Source organism: Eutrigla gurnardus, assembly GCF_963514095.1.
Source record: "Eutrigla gurnardus genome assembly, chromosome: 14".
NCBI lineage: Eukaryota > Metazoa > Chordata > Actinopteri > Perciformes > Triglidae > Eutrigla > Eutrigla gurnardus.
Window position 1 is genome coordinate 14040485 of NC_139937.1, and position 21859 is coordinate 14062343.

Consider the following 21859-nt stretch of genomic DNA (forward strand, 5'->3'; position numbering starts at 1 on the left):
GCGGACAGAGAAAGACCCAAACTGGTCAGATAGATGTCTCAGCATCTTCAACCACCGTAAGCTTTTTTGCTTCAGTGTTGCAGATTCATGAGAGAGGGAGCCTCTTTTAACAACGTGCATCTACTGAGTTTGAGTTTTCTTTTTAAACCTGCTTTAATTAAAGTTTTTGCTTTTTGATCACCCAAGAGCAGCAGAATAACACAGCATGTTGGGTAAATTATCAGGGCTAGCCTGTTAGCAATTGGCTAGTAACACATCCAGCATTTACGTGTAACAGTCACTTTGAGCCGATTCATTCACGGAGCCACTTTCCACAGCAGTGTGCTGCAAATATTTCGGAATAAAAGTGTTAACAATGGTCAACAAGAGGCTAGAGGGCTTTTATTTTGATAGGGAAAGAAGAAATGTTGAGTTAAAATTACCACGGCGTTGTCTGGTTTTGGTTTGAGCACTTGCTACAATGCTGCTAAACAAGGATTCATGCATATTAGTAATTATTTGTTACTTTACAGGCTTTTCTGGCACGCGTTGTCATGGCGGCCCCCATGTAAAAGCACATGACAGATTACAAAGAGGCCCTGGCAAAATGCTTTTTTTTCTCCACCGGCACGCTTCTTCTTGGTGTGTTTGGTTCGCATTTGTTGACAGTTCACAGGAGAGAGTGTGTTTTGGCCAAATGTTGAATCTCAACTTAGTCTAAATTCATAAGGCACCCCACTGTCTCGTTCCTCTGTTTCCCCCCTTCCTCACGAGTTAGACTGTCAAATGGCCCAACAACAATGGATCTCACCAGCCTATCAGCCGTCTCCTACCTTTATAGCTCGCTGCGTGACTTTAAAGGCTGGATTTAGCATGGCTTGGCAAGGTTCAAACCCACAAACATGCCAGAGATTTTTGATTTTATTTATTTATTTTAAATCTACATGTCTGTTTGCCACAATTTGATATGTGGTGCGTTCAAGTCGCCACACATTAAACCGCTCCGCTCCCACCACGAGTCCAAGAAGACCACGGTGGTTTGTTTCTAATGTGTCTTCTCAGTGAGTCACCTGTTAGAACAAATAAGCTCATAATCTTTACAATAAACATGATCACCCTAATTAATGTTATGCATACACTGGGATTTGTCCAATTAGAGACGCATGTTTATATCCATAGGGTGGCGCGTTTCTCGCTATATGTTGCTATTAAGAGGAGCAGACGTATTTGTACATCGCTGCTAAATTTGCATTTTATGAATAGTCCGCTATCAGTGAACAAACATTTTACATATTTCATTTGCCACTGCCTCCTTTCGCCCGTTAATAATTGGGTGTGCATATCCCTTTCTAGGGTAACTTGTTGTATTTTTTCGCCTGCGAATGTTAAAATGACCTTGTGTTCGCCTGTGAATGCGTGCATCTGTCATGAAATTATACATTCCATCAGCCCTCATTGAACTGGGCATTGACTCTGTGCCGCAGACTCCGGCTCTGGCAGTGAATCTTGATTATGGATTCTGTGATATTGTAAATGACTTGAGATTCCCTCTGAATGTTTTTTCGGATTAATCGGTTCGTGCAGATGTGGTTCCCTTTTCTTTTCTTTTTTTTTTTTTTTTGGAAGGCGCCATCTTGAACAGTTGCTCATTTCCATTCCGCCATCACATTCTGCATACAAAGCAGATTCCCAGATAGGTAATCCTTGTAAGGTTTTTAGTAGACAGGTTATTAGAGGATTGAGGGGGCTGCGTGTGCGTGAGGGTGCGTGTGTGTCTGCACGGAGGGAAATTATGTACATTTTTTAAGTTGGTGACAATGCGCTGTGTCTCAAGGCAGAAGACATAGTAACCGTCTCCTTTCACTTCTCACCTAACAACATCCCACCCCCTTAAAAATGAGCACATAACAGGTACCCACACACACCCACACACACACACACACACAATCTCCACCTGCTCCCCCTTCTCCCTCTCCATCACCGCCACCCAGAATTCTTAGAGACGCCTGAGGCTAAAAAGCTGGTTACTCTCCCCTGGCTTTGCAGCTCACAGCTCTAGATTATTCCTGAATGCCAGAGCTGGTCTGCCCCCATCATCTTGCAAACCCTACACCCCCCATCCCCGTCCCCACCCCAACCAGCCCACCCCCCCACTACCACCCAATACCCAACCCCGTCTTAAACTTGGCTCTACCTGTCACCTGTCAGACGCACCCCACCTTTAAGTGGCCAGTTATTTTCCATTGGTTTTAGATGTCTTTCATATCATGGCTCATTAAAGCGCAGCACAGTAGGCAGCATATTTACATAGGCTACTGGGGAGGTTTTAATTTGCGTCGGTACAGAGCATGACCGGAACTGAAGAGTGCAGCGCCAAAATGACTTTTTCACATGACGCCCCCCCCATCCCCCCCCACATCTCCCTCCCTTTCTCCCCTCCTACCGCCACCCTCCCCTTCCTCATCCATTCCCATATGAAAACATGTAGCTGGGCGTAATTGCTTGAACGGGGCACAAAGACGGAGACAGAGCCGTCACCGAGGGGACCGAGGTTTCTCCCAAGCGACAGACCGGGAGGCCAATCAAAGCCAGCAACGAGCAGCCCGTGGTTGTGATCATTCTACTGAATATATACCATTAGTCTCTTCACAAAGTCCCAACTCTTTCAGCCACTGTGTAACTTGCTCTTTTTTTTTTTTTTTTAACTCACTTTGCCTGGCTGCCACACTCGTGACTCAGTCCAGAATCCGACTACCCTGCCATCTGCAGCCCCACTTTCATCCCAGCAATGGCCGTGTTTATGTTTGTTTAGTTAATTAGAAGATAGTTCTCACTTTCAAAATGATACTTTAATCATCGCGGCTGAGCTTGAAGTAAGTTTGAAATGTATTTAAAGCAGTGAATAGTTGATTTGCGTTGGATAGATGTAAAGAAAAAAAATGAATGGTTTGTCTTTTTATGGTTTACAGTCAGAAATAAGTCTTTCGTGTTTGGTCTTTGCTTCCAAATGAGGCTATAACGTGAGTGCCTACTTTGTCTGTATAGTAAGCATGAAAGGACTTTCTTCCAGTTCAGAGGAAGGCCCCCCCTGCTAAATTATTTACATGACAAGATAGTCAAGCTGCCATCTTCTGCAGTTCTATCTCTGATGGCATATAGCAGAGGAATAACGTTATTTCCCTCAGACAAGATTTTCAACAGAGATCCCCCCCCCCCTTCCAAAAAACCTTTCCTAGTTCACAGCAGAGACTCCCGTATCAGTTGAAGATACCATTATCAGTCCCTGGTTCGAGATTCTGTTCAGAAAGACGTGGAGGGATAGAGGCTAATATTGTCATAAGATGCTCTTTGTCACTCCCAAACTACATGGAGCGCTGGGAGATTCAGCAGTTGCAGAGTCTGCTTCTCAAACATTTGCTCTCCTCCCACATCTCTCCGAGGACCCGGCGCTACAAACTGGCTCCTGCAGATGCACTCCAAATAGCAGGCTGTTCATCATGCAGTGTAATAGAACAGACTCATTCCCCAGCTACCCCCATCCCCAACAATCCCTCTGCCCATGCACCCCCCCCCCCACGCCATCTCTTCCCCATGTCCACCACCGATGCTCCTGCTGGCCCTACATCCCATCGCAGTGCTCCGATATCAATCAACAGCAATGAGGCTGGCGCCGGCTTCCCCATCATCTCAAACAAAGCCGCGCCGCCCCCCCAGCCCAACCCACCCACCCCCCGCCCAGGCAGCTACCACCACCGTATCCCAGGATGCCATGCGGGACGGGGGGAACGGACGGACGGACGGAGATGCCGGGCAGACGGACGCGTGGTCATGTGATTTCAGTGTAATTTTGGAAAGCATATTGTCTAATTTTGCCATCTGTCCGGGAGGGAGCGATGGCAGCGTGGAGCTCATTTGCCGTCTGCTTGCTTTATTGCGGCAAGTTCTTGGAGCGGGATGCGGGGCCCGGGTGTGCAGCCCACTGGAGCCGAGAGGCGTGTCGATACAGGCATCAGGTTCCCACCGCGGGCTGCTGTGTGTCTGACATCCAGAGACAAAATACCTCGGAAAGGAAACCTCGGATCCAAGCGCCGTCTCTAGTTAGGGAGTGCGTTAAAGACGCGAGGAGAGCAAACTGTGGAGCGTTTAATGTCCTCAAGTTTCCGAAGACAAATTGGAAAACCAAAATGTTTCGCACTCCTCGACAGTTTCTGAGTTGTCTCATACCACCAGGCCATTATGAATTTGGTCCAGTTTGCGGCGAATGGTCATGGAGACACACACACACACGCATCGCTGTCACACATTGTGGATCACGTCTGGTTCAGCTGCTCCTTGGCTCCGACATTAATACAGAGCAGATTGGTGGAGATCTGCAGCCCTTGTTGTTTGATCTTTCCTCCTCTTGCCACATTTCCTGGCACTGCCCCCCTGCCACACCGCGTGGCGCAGGCAGGACTGGCATGGCCTCAACGTGCCTGCCAGGTTTGTTCTCTGTCTTCTTCCCCTTCCAACTTATTCCCTTATGCCCGCTCCATGGATTCAGTTCTGCAAATTACAAGAGCTCCCCTACCCCCAGCGAGAGCCCGCATTCAAGAGACCTTCAATCCACCAGTTTGTCTTCTTCAGAAAGGAGCGCCGCTACCTCGGCCTGCGATGTGTCGCTCTTTTTTTTTCTTCCTTACATGATAATTGTCCTCTGCACCAAATTAGGTTATTGTCCTCGTGCTCTTTTCCAAGTGTAGCCGAAAACATTCTCCTCTGAAAACCCCTTTTTTTTTGGTTCAAATTCTCCCCCATATTAGAAGCATTAAGCTGTAAGGCCGTGACTGAACATTAGATAGCGACCAAGCTTCACCTGAGAACAAAAGACAGTCCTCAGCCAACAGAAGCCGCAGACTCAACTTGAACAAACAGTGAATTCTCTTATCAAGACCCACCCCTCCCGTTTGCTATTTACTCAGGACTGTCATTTGGCCTGTAATGCCTCGAGCCTCAATAGAGAAATTGTTTCAAATGTCACAATCCGATGTATGAATTCAAAGCAAATACATCTTAAGAGGTAGAAGCAGCATCGGCGCCTCCTGTACAATCGGTAAGTATTTGTTCAAAGAATAATGTATGTTAGCGTCACACAATGCGGTCCTTTCTCTGCCATTCCTTGCGGGGTTGTGATCAGGATGGGTGGGAAGAAGAGAGAGAGAAAAAAAAAGCTAATTTGGTAATAACATTGCCTCGTGATGTCGGCACCCAATTTGCACGGCCTATCTGCCATTTTACAACAATCTGCCTTCCCTTTTATGAATCGGCATCAGATCTCAGCCTTATCTCCCCCGCCGCTTCTTTTTTTTTTTCTTTTTTGCGTTAACCACTTCATTTGTGACTAATGGCACACACGCGATCGTTATCGGTCTAATTTATTCCAAGTTTAAGATGAAGGGCCGGATAAGGTACGAGAGACAATAAGTTGAAAAAGCCAGTGTGATGCCTCAGTTAATGAGGCACATCGTCTCCCCTTTTTTTTTTTTTTTTTTGCACCCGCCGGGGTCAAAAGCAGAACGCATGCTGATTGAGAGAGAAGGGAGGGAAACTGAGATGGCAATTCAGAAACAGAGAGAGCAGAGAGGGAGGGTTTTTTTTCTTCAGTGGAAATCAGCTTTTTGAAGGAGCTATAAGATCATCAGAGCTTTGAAATGGAAGATGGAGATGAGGGTTAGCTGAGGCCTTCACAGGAGACACACTCTACATGGATACGGCTGATGTCTCCGCTCAGGCAGCCGCACCTTCAGATGGACAGTGACGGTGAATCAGATCGGTTAATATGCAGAGAGAGCCATCAGCAGGAAGCCCGGACTCCCTCAAGCAGCTTAAACTACACTTTCTATGAAAGTATGTCCTATAAACATACTTATACTGCGTTAGAACACTGTAAATCCAGAGTTATACGCACTCATGCATATTCATAATTCTTTATAACGATTATCAAAACACGTTATAAAGCATTTTATATCTGATAGAACTCACTTACCTTTTTTTGCAGGGATCATAGTATTATAATTCTCATAGTAATACATTATAATCAATACATAATACATTATAATGTGCTTATGAGTGCTCATTGTTTGCTTTCAGTTCCATAAAAAAACAATTGCTCAATGTTTCGTGTGTTGTTACGGCGTCGATTTAATTTAATTTTATCACTTTAGTAAAGCAAACAATGACCACATTGAGTAACTTATAATCACATTATAATGCATTATAAAAAAATATTCTAATTCATTACAACTATGGGAATGACCAGCATTTATGCACTATTATGATACTTGACCTTGACTATAATGTGTTATGGTTATGCTGTTAAAGCGTTATGAATACGTATTAGTGCTTATTACTAGAATTATACAGTATATATATATTTATATATATATATATATATATATATATATATATATATATGTGACATAGAAAAGTGTTACTTGGTGAAGAATTCTCTTCTTTATGCGCTGATTTTTATGGGACTTGTGCTGGAACATCGTTTTGTCTCGTTAATTGACCTTAGTGACTCTTTAGTGGTTTGCACCTTGAATCAATGATAAACGTTTTCAACATGTGTCGATGAATGTTGTTCTCTCTGAAAGCTTATTCAGGCCAGCAGGGTGAAAGTTGTTCATGTATTCATAGTTTGCCTGAATGTCTTTAGAATTGTTTTAGCATTTATGATGTATTTTGCATCAAGGCCTCCGTATTCGAAAGGGTGTATTTTAAATGAAGGCAGCCAAAAGTATGCGTATAACTAATGATGAACTCTATTCATTGGTCCGGGCTAATTTTTCTCTCTCCGTCCGCGGAAAGAATGAAAAGAAAAGAAACATCTCTCAGGGGTTAGCATAGTGTCTCCTAATGTGAAACACGCAGGATCAGTCTGTCTCTCAGGCCTCCTGGGCAACATATGGAGGCCTCCAAGTTAGTGTTCAACTTCCCAACGGCTGTTGTGAAAAGTGCTGCGCTAACTGCAGCCCTCAGAGAGCTAATTAGAAACCCTGGTGCATAAAAACCTTGCTTTGGAAGTTGCTGTGGGCTGCACCAGCCCGACCACGGCAGGATCCGTGCTGCCTGCGAGATAATAAACAACATTTGCATATAATGTCAACGTTTGGCAACCCTCAGCGATGGCCCAGACGCTCTCGTGGCAGCCTTTTTGAAACGCATCGATCAAAAACAACAACAAACAAAAACAAAAAAAAAGTTTGGTGGTAAAGCGTCTGATCGTTTACAGCCTTTTGTATGTGAGAGAGGGTTTGCATCCATTCAAGCGTTGTTGTGTTGTTGTTTTCCCCCCCCCCCTATTAGAATTCTGGATGCCTAAATCCTCACTAATTATTATCACTCCCACCCTCCAGTGGTTGAAACTTGTGATTTGTTACAGATAAAAAGCCACACATAAGAGATCCCCCTACAATGCATATTTAGCTGCGGAGTAATTAAGCTGTATTAGACTTCATTCATACCTGCCAGAGTGTAATACTGCACTGTTACAGTGACGCTTTCAATTAATGAAAACGTCTAAACCAGCGTACATGTGGGATCACCGCGCGGGGTCTAGCGCCACTGTATTTATCACGCGCTGTAAGCCAACACAATTACACAGACCTAACACAGTAATTGCTACGTAGCAGCTCTTACAATGGTAGGAATGGAATTACCTTGACAGAAAGCGTTGGAGGGAAATGGAGGGAAATGGAGGAAGAGGAGGAAGAGGAAGAAGAAGAAAAAAAACACACACACACACACACAACCTTTTACCAGACTGTAAATCATGCTTCACTTTTAAGAGGCGGAGAAATAAATAATGTCTGAAAGTGCAATGATTTCGGTGATTTAGGGGAGCTTTTGAGAAGCGTATTACCAGAGGTGACAGCTTGTGGGAGATAGGCAGGTTGTGTTAAGAGGAAGGGATAAGAGGCTATGACATTATGTCTGCAGGGTTAAGGTGTCAGAGTCAAAGCGTGAACCACTATTACTGGATCAATACTTCTCAGTTTTGCACTTATCTCTGGGCCGATGGTTAGCAGCGGCAGCTTTTCTGGATATACACAGGGACTAAATGCCACTGCTGAGAGGGGGGCTGCACACCTGCTCCGTCTTACAGCGGCTGACGAGCGTTGGGGGAGGGGGATGTTCACAATATTTCGTGTAAATAGTTATTTGGATTTGGGATTTATTACTGTGCATTTTTTTTAATGTTTTGTCAAGTGCTGCTGCTGAAATGTGTCCTCAAGGAAAGTGAAGTCCAGCCTTTTACGCTTCAGGTAGAAAGACAAAAGTTGAACGCATGTCATCGCACAGGGGGGGAAAAAAAGACACATTGTCACAGTCGGGAAAACAAGAAGAAGAACTGCACACTTTCAAGTCTTTCATTAAACTTCTGAAGCTTCGGAGTTAATCCTTGCTGTACGTAGAACAAAAACTCAGCATTCAACAATTTAAAAAAAGAGAAAGAGAGAAGAGAGAGAGGAAGGGGACGGTGGAGGAGGAAAGGGTGGTGGTGGTGGTGGGGGGGGGACTGGCCTGATCGCTACATATTCATATTCCTATGCAGGCGTTATCACTTAAAAGGCTTTCTAATTACAACAACAAGACAAAAACTCCTTGGATTCCTTCCAGACCCGCTAAATGATAAAATAAGCTTGCACTCTCTCTCCTTCTTAATCTCTGCAAAGCACCTTGGAGCCTCATCTCCCAAATACAGGCGAATGAATGTGAAAATGCCATTTGGAGATGCAGGTGTGACATTTGATAAGAAACTTCTGGATTAAATATGTTCTGCTAATGAGGAACCCAGCTACCCCATCAGGGCAAACTATTGGTGGGATTGTGTGCGCGCTGATAACATTCGCGCGCGCAAACATCCAAATTCATTATTAATAAACAGCCGCAGTCTCTCTATCACACGGAGAGTCTGGATCCTTCAGTGGAGAGACGGGGATGTTGGGTCTCATTAGAAGGGAGGAAAAGAAGAGGGGCGGGGAGGGGTATCTACTGTTTTCATATTTAGCTGTTTGGGGCTTCTTTTTTTGGGGGGGGGGGGGGGGTTCAAAGCGTATGTTAATGGTGCATTGAATGTTGGAACAAAAGGGTTGAAAGTTTCAGGGGGATCTGGCAGCGGATGTAATTCTCTGGCTATGGCTAATACAGAAAAGAGGGGATAGCAGGCTAAGCCACTGGTGCAGCAGACTGGGAAGTCCCTGGCCCTGGCTTGACATTTATAACGATTTGGAGAAGATTAAAGGCGTATTACTGCTGTAGTCCATAATGTGGCTCTGTAATGAGGTGTGAGTGCATTACCGTCCTGTGGAAGTTAGCGGCTGTTTCAGACCTTTAAAAGGAAAAAAGAGCCAGGAGGAGGAGGAGGGGGAGGGGGGCTTTCAAAGAACGCGGATACTTGACTGGACCGTGGTCATCTTCAGTGAGGAAGGACTCCAGAGGCCTGCCAGTGGAAGCTGAGGCTGCCACCGTTGAGGACTTGTCAGTCTAAACCAGCTTAGTTCAGCCAGCCAGCAAAGTGTCTCAGACTGACAGGCAGGCACTTTGTTATTCGGACCAGTAACTGGAGGTCCATGTCTGACTGCTGCCCGGAAATATTTTATATTCAAACAGAAATTAGAAAAAGGAATGTGTTATTTCAGGCACAGCATATAGCAGTTGTTTGTGTGTGTGTGTGTGTGTGTGTGTGTGTGTGTGTGTGTGTGTGTGTGTGTGTGTGTGTGTGTGTGTGTGTTTTAAAGGTGCATACAAACTCATACAGCTTTAGGAATTCTGCCAGCTCTCTGTTTTGACAATTATTATTTTGGCCTGGTGGCCTTTTTTTTTTTTTTTTTAAGTACATTGTACAAAAAAAAGGACTGGTGCCAATTCTAAATCCAGCCACGGGAAAATGAATATTCTCAAAAGGTGTTAAAAAATGCATGCGTTATCTGCGAAAAATATTTAAAAAAAAACACAGGTAATACCGAGTGTGCAAATGAAGGTTGCAGGTGTCGTCCGTCCATTTAAAAACGCTCTTTATGATGTTAATGAGTTGTTAGCGTAATTTTCCAGCCTCCGCCATCAAGCGTGAGAAGTTCACAGACCTGCTGTTAACTGAGAGTCAATGCCGTGGCACCGTTTCAAGAGCTCCCGAAACAGGACGGCCAGCGATAACGAACAGGTGATGGGGCCTGATGACGCCTATGGCAGCAGGATATTGCGGGAGACAATTGAATCCGTGGTGGAGAAATGAATCTTCTGGACAGCGTATCAAATGTTAAAACAACACACATTGCATGCAATTTGCTTATGCGGGAGGGTGATAAAGTGTGCTTATTTAAAAGATAAACAAAGGGAGGAGGGGGGGGGAGATCTCATGCAGTAAATTGTGCATGTGTGTTTATTCCCTATGAGGACCGCCAGAGGTTTATAGTCCCAGACACAGGCAGCCGTACTTTATGACTGCTCTGTTTGTGTGATAGCAGTATTTATGATATTGGAATTTATGTCGTCCCGTGTTCACACTGTGTGCGTGCTCGCGGTTTGGTCCATGTTTAAATGGACTTAAGTAGATTTGGTGTTTTGTCTCGTCGCTTGACCGAGTGATGTCAGCTTTAGCGAGAGGTCAGATTCATTATCCCCATCCGAGCTCGCTCACCCGGGATCCCGCCTCCCAAGGTTAAACCCAACGTTCCCAAGTTTCTTCTCGAGGAGCGTAAAGCCACTCGAACAGAGAGGAGTTTCATCTCCTCGGCCCCTGCTCCAAGCTAATCTTAACCCCCCCCTCGCAATGACATTTCCACTCCGGTTCCTCCGACTCCAGACATATTTGCGCTGCCTTTTGCCGCGCGTGTCCTGTTAAGATTTAAACAGCAAACATAAAAATGCAGGAAGATAACCTGCAACAAAAAAAAAAAAAAAAAAGAAGAAAAAGCTTTGGGGAGACTTGACTTCGAACATTATTTTAAAGACCAGATCTGAGAGCTCCGGCGCAGCAGTCGGGAGCGATTATCTGCTGTGATCCCTCTCCGATGCACCAAAGTCATTCATCTGCCGATCCTCCACCCCCCCCCCCCCCCCCCCCAACCCCGCACACATGCAGCCCTATGCAAAGGCAGGCCCCTAATCATGTCGACACCGTGTGTCAGCGCCGTGGATGAGCAAGGCCTAGAGATGAGAACGGCTCTGTAAACATGGGCAGGCAGCATGGAGCCCCCACCCCACCCCAACACTGCTCGGAATAAGCAAACGGGAAGATTTAGGGATTTTGCCTGGGCCCAACTTTGTAGTGTCGGCTCAGGGTCCTTTCCCGACGTTTTCCGGGGTGCTGCCTATGGGATATTGTTCTTAGCTTATGAAATACCGCCCGCCCGCCTGTTATAAGCTGTGTGTCTTTTGTCAATAGCATTACAATCCCCCCCCACCCCCCCACCCCCCCTTTTGGATTTAACTCTTCACTATATGCTCCATATTGTCTACACATTCTGTCGCTGACCTTTGCTGCTGACCTCTAACATTCAGATAAACGGCATCTTTACGAGGAACTCCTGTAATACAGCCCGTTTGACCTCTATATTCAGTGAAGTTCTTTTTTTCCTTCTTCACCTTCGATTATGAACTATCATGACAGACCAGTAAATCTGCCGTGCATCGACTGTGTGCATCCTGTAAACAGGTTAATACAATTGGCTGCATCAAATGGGATGTATATATTAACAGCAGTCGACCGCGCTGCCTCTCCCCTGTCAGGATTCTATTATGGAGCATGCTCCCACCCCTTGTTTTGATACAGCGGTAATTTAAAGACCGATCTTAATTGACTTATATTTTTTTTCCCCCTCTCTCCGCATGTCTGTCGGAGCTTGCGCATGCACCCGCAATAAGAGCCTTGTTTCTTTATTGGGCCACACACAATGTACTGAGTTCAATTTTACCATTCATAATGAATGCAGCCTCGCCATTCAAATGCAGCCATAAGCACACAGCAGATAAGAATTTAATTAAATGTAGATTAAAACCAAACAGGAAAACACACTGGCTGATAATTTTTTATCACATCCCCTGGTCATATTTTTTTTTTTTTTTTCTCCTCTCATACTTTCGACTTGTTCTTCCTTGGGCTACATCTTTTCAGCTTGCCAAAAGTGGCGAAACACCTCACACATCTCACCGTGGCGCCGCGAGATTGTGTAAAATGCAAAACGAGGGGCGGTCACACGATTAATCAGAATCCTTCGTGTCTGGGGAGGATGGAGGCTGGCGGAGGATTGAGGGTGGGTGGGGGGGTTGTACAGGGGTGCAAGGGAGGAATTAGTTGCTTCATCCCAAATTTGCATCATATTCTAGAGGACGATCCCAGCACTGTAGGCAAGGGGAAACATATCTCGCTCTCTGCAGGAACAATTAAATATTTGCGACAATGCTGAATAAATGTCACCTTCAGTATCAAATTGTCCATACTTGCTAAACATGGTGTTACAGCGAGTGCCTGGAAAGCATGCCTGAGCAGAGAGAAGCCCACTATTTTAGATGTGGACCGCAGCCTCGGCTAACACAGTGTAACACACATTCAGGAGCCGTTCACCTCGGGCGCTAATAGTGTGTTGAACTCCACTGGGGATGCCAGCGAGCAGGAGACAACTGCAGGGATTTCCCACTATTGAGCCCGGGTGCTCGGTTACATATTGAACGCGTTATTTTATTTTTTTTACAGGTTTCTACACTGCTAGAAATCCCCTTCTGTCGTGTATTAATTGTAATGAAAACCGACAGAAAAGCTCTCCCACATATCAGAATGCAGTCCTGATGTTATTGCTCAATTATTTTAATTTTTTTTTCAGAAGAAATACATTAATTTCCCAACCATCTGGTGTACTTATCATGTAGCATATTTCACTTGCATCCAGCTTTTCTAACACTTTCAGACAGCTGCTGGCTTACTCATTTACCTGAATGACTTGAAAGAACTCTTCAAATGAATTTTCTTTTTTTTTTTGTCACATGTGATGGTCTCATCTTCTGCATGCATACACAGATTTTCAATCATGTGCTCACAGTGGGAAAAAAACTACTCTAAATGTGTGGATTGTGGATTATAATGTGTTACTGTGGTTACACAAGCGCTGCCGTAGCAAGAAAGGTTAGAAACATGCTCTCGTTAGCGTGGCAGTGGACGTTTGCACTCCACCTCCACAGCGGCTGACACCGCCGTGCCGCTGCCTGCCCGCCCGCCCGCCCGCCCGCCTGGCTGTGCCTGCGCCCGCCTGCCCGCCTGCCCACCGCGCTGGTGCTGCAACTCAGTTCCACTCTATTACCCTCACGCAGGCGATTGGCCTTTTCTGTGGGGAAAAGAGCAATTTCCTGTCGCAGTCTGTTTGATCAAGTGCTAAACCCTTGTGATCAATAGAGAGACAGATGTCGGCTCCAGATGGCCGCGTGGTGATACCTGGGGCAGCGCGGGGGCTTGCCAGGACGACAGAATGGCAATGAGCAAGGGCAGCGGCTGTGCTCCCGATGCACCAGCCACCGAGACACAATGTGACAAACGCAATTAGGCCTTTTAGCTGCAGATTATTTATTTCTCTCGCAAAACGACAGAAAATTTAATTAGCGCATACTTTAAGCAATATGTAGAATTACAGGGGTGCAGAGACAGAGGGCATGCTGGGATGTCGCACCGGTGTGTGTGTGTGTGTGTGTGTCAGAGTGTGTGTATTTTCTCTTGTGTATTGCTGCTAAATCAGCACGCTTGTATTAAGGCACGGAAACACTGCAAAACAGGAGGGTTTTTTATAAACAGTACAAATCAACGAGCATTTGTGAACAAAGGCACGCAACTTCCTAAATCCCCTCCCTCGTAACCAGATCAATAATGTTGAATTTCAAAATGGATGACAGGTGCATCTCCCTGGCTCTCCGTCCGTCTGGGGAGGAAAAATAGAACTGCCAGCACCAGAAGGCCAAAATAGACCTTTCCAAAGAGGAGAGACAGAGGCTCCCATTTTTTAAACGGCAAGCATTTGCATTAGGGCTGGCATCCACCGTACACACACACACACACACACACACACACACACACACACACACACACACACACACACACACACACTCCTAAAAAACACACGGACTGGCAAGCCAGCCCATGTGGCGTAGGGCCGGAGCCATGTTGGAGGAACCACTGAGGCGCGTGGCGATGGCGTGCCACCCTCCCAGGAAACACCGAGCTCACCGGCGGTTGGCCCTCCGCCGTTCACCTGCTCCCGCCGAGGCATGATGGGTAGGGGGGGGGGGGGGGGGGGGGGACATGGGCCACGGGGCCGCAGCTGGAGGGGAGGGAGGGGTAAGGAGGGTCTGCTACGGTGCTCAACACAGCGGCGCCCTGTCACGAGGGGTCTTCTGGTCCCATTAGCAGGGCTCGGTCAGGACGGGCCCCCGACCAGCCTGCCGCCGCAGCAGGGGCCGCAGTAAACACATGTCGACCGGCCACAACCAGGACACAGGCAGCACTACCCGCTGAGAAGGAGAGCTAATAGAGTGCTCAATGGGACAAACCTGTCCAAATAAAGAATAAAGCAGTGTGGAGGCAGTCAGAGCTTCCCTTTAATAGTCTCCTCCACGTCGCCGTGGACGGGGAGGAGCTGACTGTGTGGCAGCTAATGAGGGAGAACAGCTTTGTAGTGTAGGAATGTTGTGGCTGTTATTGTCTCAGACTGACAGCACTGAACTCACATGTGTCACCTGCAATATAGAAAGTGTAAACTGTCCTCGATGGTTTACGGGAGAACTTTATCTTTTTTTATTTTTGGGGGGAAAAAAGTGAATAATTTAGATTTTTTTTGGTGCTTCTCAAAATAGTTTGTTTAAAAATCAGGTGACGTGCGGAGTGTAAAATATTCCTCTGTTGAATACTAATAAATGTGAATCAGAATTTATGATTGAAATATTAAAACTCTGTCCCTGCTCTCTAATAGAGCAAAATAGCTGCTAATTCACGCCTCTATTTTTTTTCCTCCCTCTCTCTCTCTCTCTCTCTCTCTCAAAATGATTACAACACTATTACCAGGCAAACATCCTCCTGCCCGTGTCGTTCTCACTGTGTAGAGAAAGAGTCTCCAGAGACCAGCCGGAGAAACGTCTTTTAATTTCAAAGTGAAACATTTAATTTTTACTCAGTAAAACATTTGCTGAATCACATCGTTGCTGGATTTCCTCCCCCCTCCTCCCCCAACTGTTCCTGTACCTTCAAACAGTTCATAAACGTGTGTTGAATGACATTGTTCGCTGCTGTGCTGCTTTTATGTCTTTGTTGCCTGTGAATGTATACTATAGAGAGAGCGGCTCGCACGACGCTCCCCTGGGAGGACTTTTTAATTTGTGGATTCTGACCCGCATGCCATCCGCTCGAGGCCATCCATGAGCTCTCGGTACTGGCTATATCTGCAAAAACACTTGATGCTAAAATTAGTCTGGACGCTGTAGTGCAAAAGGAGGGGAAATGTGGGGGTTTTGTGGGTGTCAGGCTAGACAAGGCGAGTCAGGGCTCTGTAAACACATATTTACCAAACTGTATTTATTCTTCTGGAAAAAAATAAATAAAAATTCCTGCTGCAATTTTGAAATGTTTTAAATATAAAAAATATTTTAAATGCTGGCATTATAGACAGCAACAACAGACAAATGATTATTAAACATTAAAAAAAAATAAAAAAAAGGATTTTAGTCCCACGTTTAAGCTTACACAACAGCAATGATCAAGTGGAAATAAGGCGGGAAGAATTTGTTTTGATCCGAATACATTTCCTCATGAGAGTAAGATCTTTAGCACCTACCTGCGAGGACGTACAGGCAGACTGGCGTCTACGCTGCTCAGCCATGTTTGAGGCGTCTCTGCATCATCACAGCGCGGCATCCACCGGCTGCAGCTTCAGCATGAGAAGAGTGCCTCCCAGTGGCGGAGTCCTAACATGAGGAGGAGGAAGAGGAGGAGGAGGAGGAGGAGAGACAGAGTGGGAGAGAGTCAATCTGTGTCAGTGCCTTACTGAAATAATAGTAGAGTCAGCTAATTCTAGTTTAGTGTACCGTCAATAATAGTAAGCTTGTTTGACCCTGTGAATGATGTTCCCCTGCTCGGGTCCAACTCAGCGTTTTCCTCCCTCTCTCTCTCTTGCTTGCGAGGGATTGTCGCACGGCCATGAGTCATCCTAATGTGTTCAACTCTGACGATCCAGAAACAGTCCAAATATTTACCAGTATTCATGAGGAAGCTTTGTTTAGCGTTGTGTGTATCTGCACCTGTCTGCTGCCAGATACAGATATTATTCATCCACACATTTTTTGGGATACAATTTTTCTCCACAAGATCCAGGGAAGTTGACTGGTGACTAATTCGCTCCTCCTGTGATAAAGCTGTGTTGGAAATCAAATGAGCGGCAGGCGGCGGCCGACAACACCAACGCAGCTACTTGATATTCGTAGGTGTGAGGAGCTCGTTCATGACCAGGAGGAGTTGGACTTGATTTGAAGACAAGAAGAGTAGAGGTCTTTAATTACAACCCTCCCTGTGGCTTCAGGCGCCACTAGCCTCACTTCACAATTAAGACCGGCAGTTAACGCAGAGCCAATAGACGGAGACGAGAACTTAAAGGAGCAGAATTACCAAACCAAGGAGAGGAAGGAAAAAAAAGAGCAAATCAGCACCAGACTTGACAAAAGGGGAAATTAGATGGTTTGAAACTTTTTTTTTGTTCTTTAAAATGTACAAATCTTTTACTTCAAAGTGCTTTATTATACATGACCCCTCGCTGGGTTCAGGTAACGCCAACGGTGCCGCTGTCAGTCCAACCCCTCCCTGTAAAAACGTGGCTGCGGTGCAGCGGGACTGTACTCCAGCGCTGTAATGGCCTCTGCAACGATAATGTGTTTGGACAGATGGGAGAGGCAAGTGCTGATGTGCTTAACTACGCATTTTACAGCTAAACTATTAAAGAGTTGTGCTGTTTACACACCAACATTTGAATACCTGTCTTCAGGCCAGTTTAATTATCCGGGCCCTTCTGTTATTTCTGCCTGCTTTGTTGTCTCTCAGCTTTTTTTTTGCGCGAGGCATGAGAGATTTGTTTGCGGCTTCATTAAGATACGGTGGCGGTGGCGGCGGCGGCGGGTTTGCAGGGAGCCAGAAAATAAATAAATAAAAATAATTCACCGCTCAAGTATCTCATGCCCCATTCTCCCTGCCTCCCCCCATACATACACAGATACTGTACACATCCGTTTTCTTATAAAGTCATTTAAAGTGAGGAAATTAAAAATTGCCCTGTGATGCCTGCACTTTGAAATCTCTCGGGGCTTTAGGCAACAAAAAAAAAATAAAGGGGGGGAGGGGAGGCGACACGCGCCCCGAGTCTCTGTGATTCATCCTGAGACATTTGATTAGTTTATAAGTGCTTACAGAAGGGGAAAGGGGTTTGCATTATAATTTTTGTTTCATGAATTCCTTCATATGTTCATCTTCAACTGCACGTTCAAATAAAGCATTAATCAAAGGGAAGGAGAGGGAAGAGGGCATTTAGCCAGCAGAGCCATAGTCTCGGGGCCTCGGCGAGCTGGTGGCTATGGTATTGAGAGACTGTAGGAAGCAGTGGTTTTTAATTATCTGGACTACGTACAGGATGCCGTTTTTTGATTGTTTTAATGAGGCAGCTGGCCTATTGTCTCCCCTTAATTCCTCCATTGTTTTTAGAATATGTCATAGTTCTTTATTCTTTTATCAGGTGCTCTGCAGGAGGATTTAGACAATAGCCTTCATTCCAACTGCATTGGCCACTGCACAAAGGCAGCTCACTGCAGACAGTTAGCAGGCAAACAAGTGCAAATCACGAGCTGCACTTTTACCAGCCTTTCCCCCAGTTTTTCGCGACTTGCGGTTTTTTGCTCCCTCGCTCCGACCCTTGACCCCCCGCAGCTGCCTCTTTCATGCCATTGTTTTAGCCGGCTCACCTGTGTTTCTGTGATTTAAATCACCTGTCATGGAAAGGTTGTCGGAGGGAAACAGCCATGACCAGGCTTTAGACTGAGCCCCTGCATGGAATACTGGTTTTGTCGACTGCCCACCTGACGCCTCGCTGCTTTCTACGCCTTACACCTCCAAATGCATGCAGACGCCATGTGTGGCCAGAGCGTTCATGCACCGTAGGCATTTCATTGTGTGCACACTTGTCACGGCTGCAGTTAATCGCATGTTTGTATATTAAATTCCTAAATTACTTAGGTGAGGCTACTCAGAAAAGAAGTCCAAATATAGATATAAAAGTGCCTTAAATCTGAGAGACACAGCTCTCATTTCTAATTGTGATGACAACCTCGGTGTAGTTTAAACCATAATCCTGCAGCCCGAGCACATGTCTGCTACTAGCCTGTCTTGGTTGAGTGACTGTAACAAGTGCTGCCTCAGTGTTTTGCGTTGCTCAGTAAAAACTGGGACACGCAGTCCTAAAACTCACTTCCAGCATTCTCACACACAACAGATGGATCTGTAGCATTCTTGGCTGAAGGGATGCAATCGGAGTGCATATTCCTCCGTCAAAATGCAGTTAAAAAACACACACACACATTTAATCTGCTTCGTGCAGTATCTTTGATTTGGATTGATCCACAAAATAAAAAAAAAGGAGAAAAAGAAAAACCCACTGATTTGTATCGGAGCGTCGGCAGAGCCTAGTTCCTAATTCTCTTTGTAAGCTGAGCGCGTGTGAACTAAAAGATCCATCCAGAGGAAGGGAAACTTTTGTGGCTATGACTGCGATATATTCCCCCCCGCCATTGTCAGTGGCAGTTTGTATCTACCTTGATGGTAACTTGGGCAGACAGTGGAGAGGAGTTTTGTTATTTTAATTAGGAGATAAAAATTCAAAGGGCCTCTCCAGGCAGTGTGTGGTATGACAGAATCAAAACGATGAAGTGGCACGGGCCTGAAGTGTGTGTCTCGTCACCGCAGATTGGCCAACAGATAGGCACTGCTCTTTAAAGTGGCGCTGACACACACACACACACACACACACACACACACACACACACTCACGGGGAGGAAGCCTGCACACAAATGGGAGTCTGAAAGATAGCATATTTTAATACCATTTCACTCCTTTGACACGTTTGTGCTGGTCTAATTCTCACTGCTTCACCAGCAGATAGAGAAGCTAGAAAGGTTTTAATCAAAAACAGTGGGTGTAAAAATCGGAAATATTCAATTTCAAATTAAAATAATGGGGAGAAACTGAACGATTGATGCATAAAGCATGTCGGGTAGGAGGGGGTAAGTCATGGTGGCCTATAGTTTCCCCCATTTTTAGCAAATCCACAAGAAAAGGGGATTGTTTTCATACGGAGCCGTACTCGAGCACCTTCAGCGTGTCTACAGGGGCGGTTTTAAAACCTGGTGCTTGGTCGGCTTTTGTGTAAACAGGAGTAATCAGTGTTCCACATGTGTGGGGGGGCTTTCTAGCCGCTGTCCCCCCCCCCTGCCTCCACACCTACTCCTCAGGACTCTCTTTATTCCACATCAGCCAGGGCTCAAATCACATGTCCCCTCTCAGCCTGACACTCCGTCGCTATGTTTGCACATCTATAAAAGCTAACAGCACGCTTTAATTAATTGTCCAGCCTCCCTCAGAAACAATGTCCTAATTCTGCCATTTAGCAGGAGCGTATCATAGTTTGTTGTTATCTCCCCAGCCAGATTTCTGTAAATAGTCATATTAAAAACTTTAATCTCTTCAATGGAAAATGAAGTGCAGCTGAAAAGCCTGTCATGTGCTGAGATAAATATTATCTAAGCTAAAACCTTCACTCTCTCTCCACCCCCTTCCTTCCTCCTGCCCCCCCCCCCCCCCTCCTGCCCCCCCCCCCCTCCCCCTTTCTCTGACTTAATGAATATGTTCAGAAGATTTCAGAGGAACGCTTAATCCCAAAACACAACAATCTAATAATATGAAGGACCTGTCTCAGTGTTGCAGCTGACAACAGCACTGCAGGCTACAGTTTTACCACCAGCCGAGGTTCGCCTCGCTTCTGGATGCGAGCGTCGGTAGCCTAAAACGAGCTTTGAGTGACAGTCAAAAGAAAGAAATGACCTCTTAAAAGGACTCCAAAACATATTTTCTCATTTATTTATTAATTAATTGGCTGCATGATTTTGGTGTTTATTTTAACATCCATCTCTGAGATTCCTGCTTCCTCGTCCAAACAATGGAGGTGAATGGAATTTCATTCAAAGTGCACGTAGCGTTGCAAAATGACATTTAAAAAGTGAAAGAGCAGCGTGTCTCTCTAGAAACAGTGTCGAACACTTTCCCGTGCAAAGGGAATCGCCCTTGCTCAACAAACCGCTCGACTGCATCCTCTGTCTATTATTTTTTGAAAGACGTGTTGCTGCCAAATGCTTAAATGTCATTTTTCAACGCTGTAAGGACCTCAAACAGCAATCCCACTCTCCAGTCCCCTCCTGTAACAACATGCTGTTATGCAACGCTGAAATGCTGAGTCGCCCAGATATTGTGCACGCCACCCAAGGCGCACACAAATAAAGTTCTGATGTTGCATAACGCCCCTGACATTTAAGTGCACTATTACTCATGTGTACCTGCAGCAAAGCTCTTTTCCATCTCTGCCTGCGGGGGATTTAAAAAATGTCTTCCTCTATCTCCGTGTTGTCCAGGTGGCCAGCTATGGTGCACCACCACCAAGAACATGATGGAGGGCGAGGAGCTGGTGGCGTTTGCGGTGGACTTTGACTCGCGCCTGCAGGCGGTGAACCACATGTCTCTGAGCGAGGGCATGTACCCAGCCAGGCTGCTGGACAGCATCCAGCTCCTGCCGCAGCAGGCCGCCATGGCGTCCATCCTGCCCACCGCCATCGTCAACAGTGAGTGTCCGAGAGCTGGAACGAGACGTGCTTTTGTTTAGACCTGCAAAATCACACATGCATGCTCTTGTTCTCTCTCTCTCTCTCTCTCTCTCTCTCTCTCTCTCTCACACACACACACACACACACGCACACACCAGGCCGCCTGCACTCAGTCACCTGCTTAACAAGGAGCGTCGTCTCCGCCGGGCGTAGATTAACCCAGATGAGTCTCTGCGCCGGAGATAAGAGCCATCGACCTTCAAGTTTTTGGGTTCACATAAACACACGGAGGCTCGAACTAACGTGTTAATTGCAAAATACACGCCTCATGCAAATAGTGTGTTTGTTTACTTAGCGAAGGGCTATCTGGGTTCAGCTCAACAGGGAGGCTTCTGTAAGCAGATGGTCCAGTGTTCTTGTTTGCCCTTGAGAAAGGGCACCAACCGAGTGGTAGCAACACAGCGATACGCAGCAGCTGAGGATTTGGTGGAAAAGCCTTTTAACGGAGGCTTTGAGAGTCAGAACTGTAGAAGTAGAGAAGAGGAGTATGTGTGTGTGTGTGTGTACAAGCTCTTTATCTTTATGCTTATGCATAAATATGAAAGTACTATATATATATATATATATGTCCTGATATCATGTCCCCTTTGTCCCCTCCCTTGTCCCCTCCAGAGGACATCTTCCCTTGCAAGGCATGTGGGATCTGGTTTCGGAGTGAGAGGAACCTGCAGGCCCATCTGATGTACTATTGCAGCGGGCGACTGAGGGAGCCAGAGACGGTGGTGGAGGAGAACGACACCGGTCCCCATCAGACCCCCAGTATGTGCCCCTTCCCACAGTGCAACAAGAGCTTCTCCGGAGCCAGGGCCCTGGAAATGCACTTGAGCACCTCACACAGTGGTGAGTGGCAACGGCGTGGATCAGAGAGTTTTGAGCAGAAACTCATTTTTTATATCG

General features: G+C 46.0%; 1 protein-coding gene across 1 annotated transcript in view; it reads left to right on the forward strand.

The window, feature by feature from the left end:
• zfpm2a (zinc finger protein, FOG family member 2a) overlaps positions 1-21859 on the forward strand; it is a 118643-nt gene that overhangs the window by 93857 nt on the left and 2927 nt on the right. The window contains 2 exon segments of the mRNA XM_084026266.1: positions 20714-20920; positions 21575-21802. Coding sequence (XP_083882392.1) covers positions 20714-20920; positions 21575-21802 — 435 coding nt within the window.